This window comes from Apiospora phragmitis, assembly GCF_038363925.1.
Source record: "Apiospora phragmitis strain CBS 135458 chromosome Unknown utg000010l:1.0-9815664.0:1.0-9183399.0, whole genome shotgun sequence".
In the NCBI taxonomy this organism is placed as follows: Eukaryota; Fungi; Ascomycota; class Sordariomycetes; order Amphisphaeriales; family Apiosporaceae; genus Apiospora; species Apiospora phragmitis.
In genome coordinates, this window is record NW_027117409.1 from 3,294,268 (window position 1) to 3,311,302 (window position 17,035).

Sequence of the window (17,035 nt, forward strand, 5' to 3'; positions counted from 1 at the left end):
CCCATCCGTCTTCCAGAAGCTCCCCTGCTACACCTACATCTCCATCGTTTTTAAACCGACCTGACCAACACTCGTCTTAATCCCCCTTTCTTCCGTTCGCTCGACCAATACCTACACTACAAGTTCTCGCGCCATCATGGTCTCGGACGACACGTACGAGATATGCCTGCCGGTCCTGCAGGACCCCTCGCTGGAAGAAGAAGACAAGACGGACAAGCTCGAGGAGCTGCTCAAGACAGAGACCTCTCTGAGCGGGAACAGCCTAGAAAACGCCGTGCTTGACGTCCTATGGAGATACCGCGAAGGCGGAGGCACTGCCACCTCACCCCCGCCCATTAGACAGACTATTCTCCGGCGCCCGTCTCCCGCATCATGGAGGGGGGGCTCATCCGCCACACCGGTCTCCGGCTCTCCGCGTCTAGGTGTGAGCCCTCTCGCGCCCCCGGGCTTTGTGCCTAGCACGCTCAGTAGAACAAAGTCGTCGACGGTATCTCCGTTCTCGTCTCCCCGACCGTCGCCACGCCTAGCATTTGCCGCGCCCGTGATCCCGCATAGTCCGAACCTCAACGCGTACGAGTTCGCAAGTGATACCAGCCCCGCGCAGGAAATCTATGGTGACTTCCAGTCGGAGAATGTCGACTGGCTTGTCAGCGACGATGCCCTCAGTATCTCTTCTTCCGTAGGCACTCCGAGCGGCCTGAACGCAGCCGCTCCCGAGTATGTGTCTGCGCAGCAAGCTGATATGACACCTTACGATATGCTGCGCTCTATACTGGGGCAGTCCAAGACAGATGATGAGATCGAGGAGGCCCTTGCTCTCCACGGCTATGATCTCAGTGCTACTGTTGCTGCTATCATGGATAGTCAAGGACAGGAATCTGCAAATGCTACGCATCTCACTCCGGAAGCCAAGAGTATCCTCATTGGCAAAGCTCTAACCCCAGATGGTGGAAGGCCCATCACGCCTTCAAACCAACAGAAGTCGGGCATAATCTGCAAGTTCTATTTGTCTCAGGGCCAGTGTCTGCGCGCCGACTGCCGATTCAGCCACGACCTGAGCAATCATTTGTGCAAGTATGTGGGACCCTTCTATGCTTGAAGCTATCGTCATGTGCTAACTACAACAGGTATTGGGTCATGGGCAACTGTCTTGCAGGCGCAACATGCATGTTCTCCCACGATCCCGCACATCTCATGAACAAGCTGTCTGTAGATGAAAGCAGCACCCCGCCGCAGAAGAACCTCTCGGTGCAGGATTTGACATCTTTCCCGGCACTCCGTCCAACCACGCCGGAGCTCAACCCGTTCGCGCCCAGCTTCAGCTTTTCGACAAATGGTCTTACTCCGCCTCCAGGCCTTTGGCCGCAAAACCATCATGCCAATGATCGTTCGCGATCGCGACCCAACAGCCGTCATCAGCCACGAGAATCACTGGCTGCGCCTGCTATCGACGATAATGATGCGTTCCCTTCGCTCGGGTCAGCTTCCGCGAAGCCAAGCAAGAAGCACCATGGGAAGAGAGGTGGACATGGCCATGGCAACAAGGAGAATTTCACGCCTAGTTCAATGGCCGATATAGTGAAGATGTCGCCATCGCCTGCACCATCTGTGGGAAAGCCCGAGGGAAAGAAGGTTGGGCGCAACGGAAGCTCTACTAATATGAGGGATGGTGAGAACAGCGCTGCAGCCCAAGCCATTCCTAGCCCCAAGCACATTCCTTGGTTGGAAACAGGAGAGAAAGCCAACAAGGCGTATCTCAAGGCTCGCCAGGAGGCCATTAGGCACGGTGGCCTCCGCAATAAGTTTCTGCAGAGGTAAGTCACTTGTGAGCCATATATCAAGGCTTTTGCTAACCCTAATCATTCAGTGCTGCTCAAGCCTGGAATCGAAATGATGCCCGAGCTGCGAAGGCGCTCAGCCTCCGGGGTCAGAGTGAAAACGACCTTATGAGGAAAGCTCACCGCGACGCTGCCAGAGAGCTGTATGAGGAGCGCAACAAAGCCGGTAATGGCGGAAATGAGATCTACGTGGATCTCCATGGACTCCATCCTGAAGAAGCCGTCGAATATCTAGAGCGTGTGCTCCTTGACAACAGCAAGGAAAGCCGTCCTGTCTACGCCATCACCGGTACCGGTCACCATAGCAAGAATGGCAAGGACAAGGTAGGCAAAGCAATTCGCAACTTCCTCAATGAATGGCGGTATGCGTACCGTGAGTTCTCGGTCCCTGGCGACCGCAACAACATGGGCGGTATACTGGGCATAGACGCGCGAAGCTGGGACAAGTCGCTGTCTCGAAACAGCGATAGTACCAAGGAGAAGGACGAGGCCAAGGAGAAGGTGGACATCCTCAGTCAAGGAAAGGAGATTGGGGATGGTACCGTCAGGCTTCTGGTTAGAGATCCCCCGAAAGGCCCCAGCGGTGGTGGGAGTAAAGTCAGGTGACAGATAGAGAAGACAAATAAAGAAAGGAACCACTAACTGACTACGGTTTACATACCGAGTGTTAGCAAATGATGCATCTCTCATAAAGCTCGTACTCTTATTTCGAGCGAGACCCCCAAGGTTAAATCCACGATTCGATCAACCCCGATGTAGATAGGCGAGCTGTAGCATCAAGAAGGGACTTACCTAATTGAAGCCTTTGGGTGGCCGATCCGGGATCTACTTAGGGGGCCATAGCTCCCTTAGCCCCTGGCTTAGGCTGCCACCCGGGGCCGGAGCTGTCGGGAAGCTTTGGGGGGCTTTGGGGGGCTTTGTGCCTTTTGGAGGACTGACAAGACCCCTGCATGATGTAATCCACTCGGAGCTGCTTGCTTCTAGGCCCTCGTCTTAGACTGATCAGGTAGGTCAAGCTTGGTCAAGCATTGCTACGAGTCTGTGACATGGGCTGAACCAGATGAAACGAGTCAATGGTTAAATTTGGCCAAAGGGCTGTTTCCTTCTGTTTCTGCTTTCTTGTGATATTCCGCCATGTTCATGTGCAAAGTAGTGGTTCTCCTCTTGTTTTATTATCAATAGTTGCCCGGCTTGGGCTGTCAAAATATATTTTCATCCATCCTTTTCCACCATCCTTCAGTCAGCTTGTGTGGCTGAGCCCGTCCGTCTTACTACTTACATAAAGTACATCATACGTACATACCTACATATATTACTTATCTAGCATTGAACAGCAAGTGAACACCAAACGAATGCCCTGACCAAACCAGAATATTGTCATGGAGGAATAGCTCTGGGCGACAATTATCTATTAGCAGTCACTTCTTGGGGAGGTTCGTTGATCTGGAAGGCCCCTTTGGTTTTTCTAGTCAGCCCACCACAAGCACCACTATCACCACATTCGTCCTCGAGACCGGATAAAGTAGACAGGAAAGGAGAGAAGACCTATATTTATTAAATCAACATTTTTCCGCCAATATCCTCCCTATCCTATCCTCCTCCTGCCAAACATGCCAGCCGACTACGCATCCACCGCGCAAGCGCTCTCGCTGCCCATCTCCCCGATCGGCACGCCCACCCCGACGACCGGCCGCTCCGAATTCATCGCCTCCTCCCCGACGAGTCCCTCCCAGCAGCGACCACCACCCTGGGTGCGTCCGAACCGAGCCAACTCCAGCGCGACCCGTCTTTCCACCACCTCCTTTGCCCGCCGCAGCAACAACAACAATAATAATGGCGGCGGCGAACAGCCCCTCGGCGCCCGGATCCTGCGGACGAGCACCAACGCGATGAACTGGGCCCTGCGGCTGTACTCGCGCCTGACCTTCTGGCAGCAGATGGCGGCCTCGGCGGCGGGCGTCGGCGTGCTGGTTCTCGGCGTCGTGTTCCTGGTCTTCTCGCACCGCATCTTCGCGTGGCTGATGCCGTTCGCGCAAGGGTGGCGGGACCTGCCCGGCGGCTGGCTGATCGTCTGGCTCATGACGTTCGGCTGCGCCTTCCCGCCCATGATCGGCTACAGCACGACCATCACGATCGCGGGCCTGGTGTACGGCTTCCCCGGCGGCTGGCCCATCGTGGCGACGGCGACGGTGGCCGGCTCGACGACGGCCTTCTTCACGAGCCGCACCGTCTTCAGCAGCTACGTCGACCGCCTCGTCGGCAACGACAAGCGCTTCGTCGCCCTCAGCCAGGTCCTGCGCCACGACGGGCTCTGGGTCCTCGCCGCCATCCGCTTCTGCCCCTTACCCTACAGCCTGAGCAACGGCTTCCTCGCGACCATCCCCAGCATCAGCCCCCTGAGCTTCGCGTTGGCGACGGCCTCGCCTCGCCGAAACTGCTGATCCACGTCTTTATCGGTAGCCGCCTCGCCCTGCTGGGCGGCGACGCCATGACGGCCGGCGACAAGGCCATCAACTACCTGAGCATGCTCCTCAGCATGGTCGTCGGGACCGTCATCGGCCTCGTCATCTACCGCCGCACCATGGCGCGCGCCAAGGAGCTGGCGCTCGAGGAGGCCGCCGAGACGGGCGGCATCATCGACCCCGCGGATGAGGTCCCCTATGGCGGGTACGGCGACGAGGACGGGGACTTGGAACAGGGTATTCTCTCGACGACTATGGGTGGTGGCAGCAGGTCGTCGAGACGGGGCGAGACGGATGCTGCCGCGCTGATGGACGATGACGATATCTCTCTGTGGGAAACCGACGCCATGGAGCACGGGTACAGGGACGATGACAGTCCACACGAAAATACCGATAAATAGACTGTACAGTGAGTGTTTGTATGGCAGGTATAGACAGGCAGGAAGGTCCATGGGATGGCGGGGTTTGTCTGGCCAGGCGTTCAGGACTACTACGAATCCAACAATCTACTTAGGAAGGGTTTGGGGTTAAGTTACCGTTGTATCGCGATACATGTCATTGTTAACAAAAGTCATACTGGCCGCAGAAGGATAAAATGCTGTAGCGATGAGGCAATGGCAATGTCGCGTTTCATTAAAACTATCAAAAGCAATGCATCAAACATTCTTAGGGGTATCTTGAGTCTCGCCAACTAGTACAAGCAAATTTAGAAATACAAGTAAACGCCGTGCCAATGCTCGAGAGGCAGAAACGCCATGCAGCAAATAAAAAACCCTAAATCCAACTTGTTGCTGGCTCAAAAGTAAGAGAATCAATGTTCAATAAACGTCACAAGGGTGGTGGCCGCGTAGGCTCACTGCTGTTGCCCCTGAAAATGCTGCATGAACTGTACAGCTTGTTCCATGGGATACCCAATAAAGACTGGTCCTGTGAAGATCATCTGTGTGTTTGCCGGTGTAGGGCGCGCAAATTGCTTGGCATCTAGGAACGTGGGTTGACCAGGGGTCGTCATGGGAGGTGGAGGAGCATGGGTTTGAGTGGCAGGACTAAAGGGCAGGTGGCTTGGGGCACCGTCGAGCCTGTCTGAACTTTTGTCTTCCAATGTAGGTATAGGCGGAGGAGTCAAGCCATTCATCTTCATCTTGGTATGATCGAAAGGACATTTACCAGTTTTCTACCTGGCGTCTCAGGATTTGGCACAGGCGAGGGCATATGAACTGGCGCAGGTGGCGGCGATTCTGGACGCTCAGGACCGTCGCCTCGCTGCGACAGTGTGTCGTAAATCGGCACGGATATACCCCATGGGCGGCTAGGAGACTCGCCAACGCGGACTTCCTTGAGTGGACGATCAAAGTGACTCTGACGATCCTCCTCGACTGACGAGTTGTCCTCCAATGCGGTGCGATCAGGGTCATCAGTAATGGCACTGACAGTCTCCGCCCACGTCTGAACTCGATCGTCCGAGGTTCTCTCAACATCACTTTGTGGTCTCGTGTCTTGCTCCGGCAACATGGGTTGATGAATCCGGCTGAGCCCTTCGACCATATGAACCAGACTTCCATACTTGGCATCCAGCTTTCGGATGTGCTCTTCGTTCTTTTGATATCTCCGTACGCACACCTCATGACTACGTGGAAGCTCATGCTTATGCGTCTCTAGATAGTGAGCGATTTCCTCGGGTGAGTGTTGATCCATATATCGTATGGGACACTTGGATGCACCGCCCTGGGCTGAGGGGAGCGTGTTGCGAACCGGTCTCCACATACATGGCGGCGCAAATAGGATCAGACGAGTGGTGCGGTGTGGAGTCTACGTTGGCCTGCTGGCTGGCATCTTGGGCACCTTGCACTTCAGCCTCTTCCGAGATTGGTCTCGAGAAAGGACAGTCCAGCGAGCCCTTCTTCTTGCCCTCGACTGTGAAGTCTTGTTCCAGAATTGTAGACATGGACGTCATAGTGGTGGGAGGCAGAGAGTCGTCTCTGCTAGAGTGACTGCTCCGGCTCAGTTCCGTGAGTGAGGATGCCACACGCCTGCCCTCCCTGATGAGCAATGCGATCTGATGCTTGGAGTCGGAAGGCTTCCGCTTGGGTAGAGGCACGGGGTTTGTGTTGGCTAGTGAGGAGTTTTCCAGTTCAGGAGGCAGCTGCAACTTCACCAGCGTCTCTGAGATTTCTGTGGAAGCCGGTGCATATCTATCGGCAAGCTGTTGGTACTGTGGGTTGTGTTCAGGTTAGCCGAGCAGCTCCGAACACGGTTTTGTAGGCAAAAGCGGGAGTACAAGTGTTGAGTCAGACAGTGGTAAATGGTGTCAATCTTGGTTGCATTGAGCAGCTCTTGATCTGAGAGCTAATGTGTATCATCATACGAAGGGGGAGGAAGATAGAAGGATGCGAAGGAAGGGGGTTGTTTCTTACCTGTTCATGAGCGTAGCGGAGCTTGTGCTCCAAGATGGTCTGACGGTCAGTTAGATTCTGGACTTCATTTGCCAGAGCGCTAAAAGAATCAATCAGGGTCTGTGTGAGGCCCTGTTGATTCATTTCCTGCGGCATTCGAGTCTGTTGTCAGACGACGAGTAGGGGAGAAAGAAGAAGATTTTTCTTTGTTCTTTTATGGATGAGGATGAAGGTGATGAAGGAAGCTGGAGGAGAAGAAATAGTGCTGAAGGTTTGCCCCGGTTCTGCTGGAATGGCAGCTTATGCAGCTTTCTGGTCGGGGACGTACTCATTGGCCGGCCAGCGTCGGAGTTGGAGCCCAGCCTACCTCCGAGGCATCTATCTACTTAGGCTAGGTTACCTAAGTCCTTACTGAAGGATACCCGACCCATGCAACTGATAGATGATTGAATCGAATTGATTGAAGAGCATTTGGCTCATCCTATCCAACCCGAACAGATAGGTTAGGTGGTGGTCAAGATGCGTTTGTAAGGTTAGCATTTACGCTGTGCCGGTCCAGATGTCTCTCCTTGTAGCAGAGGTACTTATTACGCCTAATAATATCTCAGACTTAATGCTGTGCAACGCTGGTCTGTCTGATCTGGTCGTTGGTAGATCTTATCACCATCCATTCACTTCGATGCATTTGAACGAGGGGTTTACATTGATTGCAGCGTCGTAGACAGGGCAACTGCTTAGACAACCTTGACTCTTTCCCTCAATCCATGCTTCCATCGTAAATGCTACCCAACATGGATGTACATACAGCTCGCAGATAAATACATATATACTTACATTGATACCTAACATAAACAGCATCGAGCTTTCTACAGACGTCACCTCCTGTTTTCTCATTTGACCAGCTTCGTTCGGCTATTCATCATGGATCACGTCGCCAAACTTATCTTGAAGAGCCAGCCGTTCCTGGTCCCTGGTACGTTGCCATCGACTTGAACCTTGTACTCAACGTAGTTATTGCAAGAGTTCAACTAATGTGAGGTAAATTCCAGGCAAGATCTTGGTGACCGAACTCTGGTTCGAGGTACCTCTGGACTACTCGAACCCTGATTCTTGGAAGCTCAAGCTGTTCGCCCGCTCGGCCGTCAGATACGAGAGACCGTTAGTAGAGTCCGCTGCCGACGACAAATCCAACCAGAAGCCCTACCTTGTCTTCCTGCAAGGAGGCCCTGGCTATGGTAATCCTACGCCTCAGGATAGCCCCTTGTCGAGTTACATGCTCGACAGAGGCTACGAGCTCCTCATGCTCGACTATCGTGGGGTTGGTCTCAGTGCCACCGTCTCCGCCGAGACACTTCCCTTGGTCGGTGGACCTCAGGAACAAGCGGACTACCTGAAGCTGTTCCGGGCAGACAATATCGTCAGAGACTGTGAAGCCGTCCGCAAGTATCTGACCAAAGACTACCCAGCAGAGAAGAAGAAATGGTCAATCTTCGGGCAGTCGTTCGGCGGCATGACCAGCCTAACGTACCTGTCTTTCCACCCCAGAAGGATTACGCGAATCGTTCATAACGGGGGGTCTAGCCGCCTTGGACAAGGGCCCGGAGGAAGTCTACGCCCTAACTTATAAGAAGGTCATGGAACGCAACCAAGACTACTACAAGAAATTCCTGGGTGATGTTGCTGTCGTCAAGGAAGTCGCCAAGAGAATTCTCGAGCTTGGGGGCAACGAAGGTGTCCTTCTCCCGGGCGGGGGCTACCTGACAGTTCCGCGGCTTATGACTATCGGTCTCAACTTCGGCGCTCATGGGGGAATTGACCAGGTCCACAATACGATACTGAAGATGAAAGCAGATCTGGATCAGTTTGGCCTCTTCACTAGGGCAACACTGAACTCCTTTGAGCAGGACCAGGGTTGGGACAATGCTCCCAATATACGGCGTTGCTACACGAGCCCTGTTGGATATACGGCCCAGGTATAGCGGCAAATTGGGCGGCTGAGCGTGTGGGCAAGACGCTGAGCCGTTACCAGTGGCTTAACAAGGACTGGGCTGGGCCACAATCGCTGAAAGAAGACGAGCCCATGTACTTCTCTGGAGAAATGGTCTACTCGTTCTACTTTGACGTCTGCGGTGGGCTGAAGCCGCTCAAGGAGACTGCACAGATTCTCGCCGAGTTCGACAAATGGCCGCCTCTTTACGACATCGAGCAGCTTCAAAAGAACGAGGTGCCGGTCTACGCAGCATGCTACGAAGACATGTATGTCGACCCTGGTACGGCTAGGGTCACCGCCTCCAAGATCAAGGGCATCAAGGTTTTCGAAACCAATGTTCTTTATCACAGCGCCATGAGAAGCCGGCCGGAAGCTGTGTTCCGTGAGCTGTTGAGGTTACGTGATGATACCATCGACTAGTTGCACGGACGCCCGTAGGAATCGCTGAGATTTCGAAGTGTTAGAAGCTAGCAGCTTGTTTGTATTGACGAAGTTGACCAAATCGGAATAAACATTATATGAGAAGACATCATATAGGTACATGAGATGCCATAGCTAGCCAAAAGTCGCACCTTTTCCGAAATTCCGTGAGCCCTGCCGTCGAAAACCCCAGACCATCAACCACAAATTCTAGACCGGACTTCAGGGGTGGTACGCCAGGTATGTCTTCAGGGGTCAGCTTCATAGCGTTAGGGTCTCCGGTCATGAAGAAGGAGCTCATCGCCCCTTGTTATCGGGCCGTCAGTCACATTGTATCATAGGATTACATCAGACGCCTAGATGGCCAGGCATCAGTTACTACTTACCTGCATAACCTTCGTAGTGCATACGATCTGTATGCTGGGCCGAATTGACCGAATTCCACTAGTCACTGAAATTTAGTATACGTTCGTCCGCCGTGAACCCTTACCGCACTTACCCAATACACGTCTGAGGCATGCTTGGCCGGTGCGATGGTGTATTCGCCCAACCAGCCCCCCTTGGGCGCCGTACCTGTAATCCAGTACGCTGGGCAGGCAAGGCCGGAGTCGCGATACACCAGCCCGGCCCGGGTATACGTGTCGTTGTAGCCGCCGGGTGAAGAGCCTGTACTTCCCCTTTCCGGATACAGCTCCTCGAGCCTTTGACGATCTGCGCTGGAGAATGTAGGCAGATAGCCAGCAACCCACTCGCGAAACGAGGCGACAGACGCATTGAACGGCGGATCCCCCGTGCCCTCTACGCTTTCAAGCCCGGGGTGGGGATGAAGCTTTCGCCCTCATGCGTGTTGTACATGGCGAAAGCGAACTGTAGATTGCTCTGCCGGCAACGCGAATCATTATTAACCTTGGTCACGGCCTCGGATAGGGGCTCCGGTAGGAATGTCCCGTCAATCACGGGAACCCATGAGTAGTACGACGTCGTGTACTTGTGGCTCGCGGTGACCTGCAAACTCGCCTCGCGAAGCGTCTGCACGTCCACCTGCTTCAGGCACCGCAGACTGTCAGCGACCTGGCGCCCGGACAGGAACCCGAAGGCGTTGACGCGGTAGTTCGGATACACGAAGAGCATGCCGTCGTCGTGATTTCCGGTGGGAGAAGAGTACGAAGAAGACACATTCAGGATCAGGTATGCGGGTGGTGGGAAGGTGAAGGAGGCAGAACCCTGGGCGAAGCCACCGCCGTAGATTCAGTCATTCGCCGCATAACAGCTCCCCAGTTCCACGAAAAGACGTTTCTTGTATGTCATACCTATTCTCTCCCACGGGTGGCGCCGCATAAGGAATTTTCTGCCAGTAAGAGATGCTGTACTCGGCGTTATATGCTCCTTGGAAGGTGCCATAGTCAAGGTGCGCAACCAAACCCTGGGCTTGAACAAGTCGGGCCAGGGACAGCGCCGCGATCAATGATTATGCCCTCATCAGGTATAACATAGTCTATTCCCCAAAAGGACCCTTGAACATGCTCCGATCCTATGTGACGAGAATCCCTCTACCTATATACGTAGCATCACTACTAGACGGCACCAGACTACTAATACCCCGCGCATCTACACCTGGAGCATCCCTCCACCAGGAGTCTGGGCTGCCGTTTTGGGCAGGTCAGACCCGCCATTTCTGGTAAACCGGAGCAATCCCCGACAGGTGCGTCTTGGGCAAAATTGGTGTGTAGGCTTGGCAATCTTCAAGTTGTTATAGTCGCCTCTACCCTTCGTCTATTTCTTGTTGCATCTCGATTTCTAGGACGAATTAGCTCGTGGCATATTCTGTACGAAAGCCATAGACACTTACGCCAAAGCCGGTTCGCAGAATCCGAGATCACGTTAGCCTTGGCTAGCAGCTTCTCCTCATACTTTTGTTCATCCTTCGTTTTCAGGCGCAGCTTCGTTGGTTGCGCCTGGTGGCTTATCAGTATGTGGCATCGTAGACACTGAGGTACTGATCCTTACCTGCATCAGAACTGGCACAAGCTCTCTGGGGTCGGCATTGGCAATAGCAGCAACGGATTTGTAACCGTTCTCGTAGAAGACTCGAGCGGTTCGACTTTTGACAAAGGTGATTTGTGCAAGCGCCAGCAAATCGGCCTTCGCTCCAGCCTTGAGCCTGTCCGCCACATGGTCAAGCACTGCCGCCATGACACTACTCCCGTGTTAGCCAGGGGATTGCCTGATGAACAACCGACGATCTGGGGGAAAAAAAGATGCGACATACCCCCAGCCCATGAGCTGGCAAAACTTGATCATTCCTGCCGCGAAACCCTGGCACGTTTGGGCTAAAGTCTGGACTGTACCTCTGGGCACGTCAAACTTCCGTGCCACACTATGTATGGGTACTTCATTGCACAAGTCTCGAAGCTGAAGAGCTAGGTAGAACCTGCTATACACCCGCGCTAGTTCCTTCTCTTCAGGCGTAGATACATTCATCTTCCCCCCTTGAGCCCTACAAGAAAGTCAGCCAGAGGGATACGAGCCAACCCTGTAAAGAAAGTACTGACATGCGGTTGATCATTGTTGGCTTCAGGCCGAGGAACTTAAGGACTCGTAAACCACTTTCATCCAGCCTTTCCAACTCGTCTCGGAAAACTTTCCAATTAATAGTGATGGAAAAGTCCTGCACTGGTGTGAAGGTATAAAGAATGTGCATTTCACCATCCATCACAAAAGCCCGTAGAGCCCTCTGCAACTCGCGATGGACAAAAGCCCCGTCTTCTGGCTCCAGAGAGGAAGCCACAACAGCCTTGCCTAGTTGGGTAGCTTGATGATTCCCGAAGTCGTCAAATTCAATAAAGCCCATCTCGCTGAGATCCTTGAGACCTGATTCGACATGGCTTTGTACGGTGCTCGGGGTTTCTATTTGATTTAGCAAGGTCCTGCGCATGAAGTCCTCGAGCGAATCTCTCCCCGTTGCGAGGCGTATTGCAACGGATTCCAGGAGCGTGCTGAGAAAGCATCAGTCATCCCGCAATATTCAGTCCATCGGCCGAAACATACCGTTGAATTCTTTGTTTGTCCGTTATCAGTCCACTGGAGACCTGAGGCAACTCGGCATGCATCAGCGCGATAACTCCCTCGAGGTCGGCTTTGCGACAGCAAAGGTAAGTTTCGCCAATCTCGTCTTTACCCTTCCGTCCCGCTCTCCCACGCATTTGCCGCAACATAGAGGGACCGACAAGATCGCGACCCATTCGAGCATTGTGTAAGATTACCCGTCTAGCCTGGAGTATCAATCAGTTATGAGGTTACGAATCCAGATGACGGGGTCGAGCGTACAGGCAGATTTATGCCAGCGGCTAAGCTACAGGTAGCAACTATAACCTTTAACACGCCACTATCGTAGGCATTTGCAAGAAGGTCACGCTCTTCAATCGTTAAGCCCGCCTATACGTGTTAGACCAAGACAGCGACAGCACAGCTCCATACTTACATCTGCAATCATGTCAGCTCCATCTTCACATATAATACGTCAAATACATACGATGAAAAGCAACGCCGAAGGGTATGGTGTCAGCAAGACTAGGATCTACCGACTCTCGGCGTTAGTATTACTCTTCTTGGGAAAAAACGAGATGTCTTAGGAGGGAATAAAGGCAACTCCTCGAATAAAAAGTGATTTCACCCCCCTGTGACACTGGGATAACGAGGAATAACGACTGGAATGGGAAGGAATAGATCTCGAAAGTCGCTTACCTAACCCCGTGGGCAAACTTTGAAGCTCTCCTAAGAGATCTGACCTCTGCTCCGAGATAGATGGATCGATCTCGTACAAATCAGGTAGGACGCGGGCAATCAAGCGGGCGTCTGACTCGCACCCTGGCCGACTGCTACAGAAAACTAGTACACCATAGCCAGAACGCACGGTCTCGTTAGCAAGAGCGATGACGGTATTGAGGACGGGATCCTTGAATTCTTTGTGATCAGAAGGACGGGTCAGCCTCAGGTGTGCTGACGGAGACTGCGAAGGTAAGACATTAGGAGCAAGCTGGCTGACTGCTTTCAGCAAAGAGCCCGTGGCTGAGGCAGCATAGATCTTGGAATCGTAAACCAAGTGCTCTTCAATGGGGACTGGCCGGTAGAACGTTTGGTAAGTATGCGCATCGAGCCACTTGGCCAATATGTCGATGTTCTGGGCGCATTAGCAGTCCGCAGTCATATTCTAGGACACAGAACATGGAGGAAGCCCATCCACTTACAGACAGTGTTGCGCTCATGCCAATAATCTGAACGTTTTGCTCAAGACTGAGAAGCTTGGTGGCCATAAGCTCAAGAAGATAGCCGCGGTGATCATCATCGATCATATGCAACTCGTCGAGCACAACTGCTCGGAGTTTGACAATGGAATAATCATCTATGGCGGTATTGATCAGGGTATTCGCCTTTTCGAAAGTACAGACTCCGATATCGAAATCTGCCCAAGTAGCTCTCACCTTGCCGCCGCCGAAGAATCCAACAACTCGGATGGTCCCTTCGTCTGCCCGCTTGCGCCAAAGCCCTGGTTCTTTTTCGGAAGCCCCCTCGGGTTCTTTACGTCGAAGGCCCTGAACCGCGTTTCGAAGCCACCGGACCTTTTCCTGGACCAGGGCAACGTACGGAAGAACCAGGAGCGCCTTCGAGTCCGAGTCTGCAAGAACTCTCTTGAGCATGAGCACGTCGGCGACTAGCGATTTTCCGCCACCCGTTGGTGCAGTGTAAACAAGATTTTTATTTCCCGTCAAGATCCCAGGTCCCATGAGACATTGTTTTTGCCAAGGATATATGTCCTTGATGCCAAGAGAAGCAAAGTTCGTGATCAAACCCTCTGGAAGGGCATATCTGGGATGCGACAGTTGAAGCGCCCTGTCTACATACGACGTGGGCGTTGAAGATATCGCTTTCCTCTGAGAATATTCGGATATCTCTTGGCTTGCTCCGGGGTCTGTGGTGTCTATGGCACTTGCACGCAACCTGGGTGTTGCTGCACTGATTGAGGATGCTCTCTGAAATCCAGTCCTGTCCACCAGACCCTGGGAGTTGTGGCCATGCACATCAGCAGTAGAGAAAGACCTTTTGGTTCCAGTGACCGTAGTGGTGCCATAAGGATTGTGTTGCTGAGCTACATTTTGCACAGTGGTCTGGTGAAATAGACCTTGTCGGGAGGCCATAATGGCTGTCTAACATGGGGCGAGAGCGGGAAGGTGATTGGAGGGCCGGGCCGGGCATGTTTGTCTAGGATTGTCAGGGCCCAATGCGTGACTCGGGACTCGTCCGTGGCATGGAATACGGTCAACGAAAAGCAAAGAACCCAAGGTCACATATGCTGCCTAGATATCCAGAGCGAAGGCATCCAGTTTCTGTCACCAGCCCAAAACAGTCGACTGCAGCCTGACGCGACGCGAGGTGCAGAGGAGGGAAATCCAGCGCCAGAAGACGCACTCCACCTCACACGAGGTCACGTGGACTGATTCCTCGGTTGTTTAAGTGGTTGCATTGTATTGGCTGGCTCGTGCGTTCCCCCCTGGTTCCGATCCAACGTCAGGTCGAAGCTCGTCAATTTCTCAACTCACTAATGGAGAAGGTTGGAGCCAAGAGCCTGCCGCTGGGAATATCCGGCAAGCCAGCCTGGTTGAGATATCCAACAAGCCCTCTGTACTTCCTTCATTATGTGGAGAGGTGATTGTTCTACACATGCAGCTGTCCTTGCCTGATCGAAGATTGACTTCGACCACAATTTACAATAACAACCCAATCAACAACACACTACGAATCCCATTGCTTAGGACGCTCGCTATTTGGTTGTTTTGCTGCTCTACTTCACTTGAGACAACGAGTTCTGACCACTCGATGCAAAATGACATTAGGTATGCTTATTTCAGGTGATGCCAACGGGATGGCCTATTTTCCTCTTGAATTGACCGGGTTGTTGCGGCCCCTCTCGCACATAAGACATTCGCAAGTCATCCGCCGCAGCATTTGTTTTCGGCACCTGAGCCGGATTCGTTAGTCTTCTAGGGCCTTAAAGCATGTTGATGCTTATTATGGTTGTATGGAGAAACATGATTTCCCGGGCGCCTTCGACATTCGGATATAATGTATGTAGTGTAGTAGTATCTCAATATGTCCATCGCACTGCTGTCTTTTCCCGCATAATTCAGGGATGAGCTGATAAGCTAGCCGTGGAATCTTCACTTTGAGTTTCAGTTTCGCCTTCGCTTCTTGTGCTGGTTAAACCGATCACGGCTCTGTTAGCAACGACAGACGACGGGGCCAATGACTCGGGGTAGATGTGTGAGCGTAGCGGGCCTCACAATATCCCTGGGCAACACCATGTATGTACACTACATAAATGACCACCGGCACAGACAGCGAAAAAGCCTGGAGCTCGCTGACTTTGTCGCCTTGGGCTCGAATGTCGGGTTGTTGTCTGAGATTGTGTGCCTAATATCAACGAGATCGCACTTGATCTTGATGTGTAAAGGATGCGTTGTTTAACCCATTTCGTGGTTAGTGGTACCTCTGGAGTCTGCACACAATCCCTGTCTGACAGACCCACGCTAACATTAAACCGCCTCGCTTCTAAGCCCAGTGGGTGCATGCTGCAGATGCACGTATGTGTGGTATAGTATGTAGCAGGTAAGGTAGCAGGTAGCTTGATTGTACCGTGATTGATGAGATTTCGGGCGGCTTTGACTGACCGAATTGTCACTTGCTCACAGATTGGAAATGTATTTACCGCGACAGAAACCCGGGAGATTATTTGATGCGCAAGAAGCATCTTTTGCGAGATATATCAGAATATATATATATATATATATATACCGTTGTCCATGTCGTAGCTGGATCGTGAGGTCACGTAAAAACGTTTGGCATTAGTTCTGGGTGGGCAGCGCGGAGCACAGGAAGGGGAGGTAGGGCAAGGAGATATCTGGGTGATGTGTCTACGCAAAGCTCGACCAGCTGCTGAGTTGAGTTCGATCGACAGCCCTACTCCAGAGGTACGAGGAAGCGATCAGTTACACAAGTAGCTTCAATTGGACAATTTTCGTCATCAAATGTACTTGTTCATCATACCCATCACTATGTACATAGTGATGGACGGGCTAAACAGTGCAGCTGAGAAAACGCTATCGCCGATTTGTTAGGCGTCTTTGCGGGACTCTGCCCTGCTCCCTATCCGGTTTACCTTCCCTTTTATTGCCGTGTGCACGTTTAAAACCGCCTGCAATATCATCGATGGCCACCGGTCAATCACTCTCTTGGACCGTCATCACCAAATGACCCCTGTCTGTCAAGCTGTGTGGCCTTCAATAGATGGTGGGGGCGTTTCGGTTTCATCAGGATTCGAAAGAAGACTTGGCTCGCTGAGGGCGCCGGCAAGACAGACTTCGACAGTGAATAGGTGAGGTTGAACATTCAACTGTCTGTGTAGATCCGACCCGGCAAGCATTTATTCACATATTGCCCCTGCTCTCTATATCGACAGCGATTATCCCTACCTGACTACATGCACCGGCCTATATACTTAGCATGAAGCGAGCATCTCGATGGGTAACGCGGGTTACTCACATTATCAGGAGAGGGCGCATGCAGGTGCTCGGTAGGTATTCCTGTGTGTCCCAGCCTTAATCACGAAGTACGTACCTTGGATCAGACTGAGAAGAATTCTGGTGCCGGACAAATGCTGGCCTATTAGGCGCGATTATGCGATGGGATGGAGTTCGATTGCGTAGCGTCTCATTGGGAAATCAGAATCCCCAATATGCGGAGGGCTGGCAAGCCCAGCGACGATCTCTGGCCGACTTGCAAAGAATGAGCCCTCGCTAGGAGAGCCCTCACCACCAGTTCCAGTACACCCAATGGGGCGATTGTTTGTTGGTTTCCGTCTCATGTCTCTCGGCGATC

General features: G+C 52.7%; 6 protein-coding genes across 6 annotated transcripts; 3 read left to right on the forward strand and 3 right to left on the reverse strand.

The window, feature by feature from the left end:
• Positions 1 to 136: 136 nt before the first annotated feature.
• PG994_010798 (uncharacterized protein) lies at positions 137 to 2,444 on the forward strand (the record flags this gene model as incomplete). Its single annotated transcript, XM_066862207.1, has 3 exons — positions 137 to 1,074; positions 1,128 to 1,814; positions 1,868 to 2,444. The coding sequence occupies 3 exons, from the start codon at positions 137 to 139 to the stop codon at positions 2,442 to 2,444; spliced, it is 2,202 nt and encodes a 733-aa protein (XP_066711317.1).
• A 1,004-nt stretch (positions 2,445 to 3,448) lies between these two features.
• On the forward strand, positions 3,449 to 4,701 carry PG994_010799 (Golgi apparatus membrane protein; the record flags this gene model as incomplete). Its single annotated transcript, XM_066862208.1, has 2 exons — positions 3,449 to 4,245; positions 4,299 to 4,701. The coding sequence occupies 2 exons, from the start codon at positions 3,449 to 3,451 to the stop codon at positions 4,699 to 4,701; spliced, it is 1,200 nt and encodes a 399-aa protein (XP_066711318.1).
• Positions 4,702 to 5,153: 452 nt separating this feature from the next.
• PG994_010800 (uncharacterized protein) lies at positions 5,154 to 6,855 on the reverse strand (the record flags this gene model as incomplete). Its single annotated transcript, XM_066862209.1, is given in 4 exon segments — positions 5,154 to 5,441; positions 5,468 to 6,056; positions 6,067 to 6,512; positions 6,715 to 6,855. Coding segments are annotated over 4 exon segments (1,464 nt in total), but the record flags the coding sequence as incomplete, so codon positions are not given.
• Positions 6,856 to 7,614: 759 nt separating this feature from the next.
• On the forward strand, positions 7,615 to 9,103 carry PG994_010801 (uncharacterized protein; the record flags this gene model as incomplete). Its single annotated transcript, XM_066862210.1, has 4 exons — positions 7,615 to 7,666; positions 7,743 to 8,254; positions 8,289 to 8,666; positions 8,723 to 9,103. The coding sequence occupies 4 exons, from the start codon at positions 7,615 to 7,617 to the stop codon at positions 9,101 to 9,103; spliced, it is 1,323 nt and encodes a 440-aa protein (XP_066711320.1).
• Positions 9,104 to 9,212: 109 nt separating this feature from the next.
• On the reverse strand, positions 9,213 to 10,504 carry PG994_010802 (carboxylesterase; the record flags this gene model as incomplete). Its single annotated transcript, XM_066862211.1, has 5 exons — positions 9,213 to 9,409; positions 9,490 to 9,547; positions 9,603 to 9,906; positions 9,957 to 10,327; positions 10,388 to 10,504. 5 exons carry the CDS (start codon positions 10,502 to 10,504, stop codon positions 9,213 to 9,215), a joined length of 1,047 nt encoding a protein of 348 aa, XP_066711321.1.
• Positions 10,505 to 10,865: 361 nt separating this feature from the next.
• PG994_010803 (uncharacterized protein) lies at positions 10,866 to 14,298 on the reverse strand (the record flags this gene model as incomplete). The annotated part of the gene is made up of 9 exons (XM_066862212.1): positions 10,866 to 10,900; positions 10,953 to 11,058; positions 11,111 to 11,300; positions 11,373 to 11,600; positions 11,656 to 12,099; positions 12,152 to 12,375; positions 12,431 to 12,538; positions 12,939 to 13,283; positions 13,351 to 14,298. 9 exons carry the CDS (start codon positions 14,296 to 14,298, stop codon positions 10,866 to 10,868), a joined length of 2,628 nt encoding a protein of 875 aa, XP_066711322.1.
• Between the last annotated feature and the right edge of the window lie 2,737 nt (positions 14,299 to 17,035).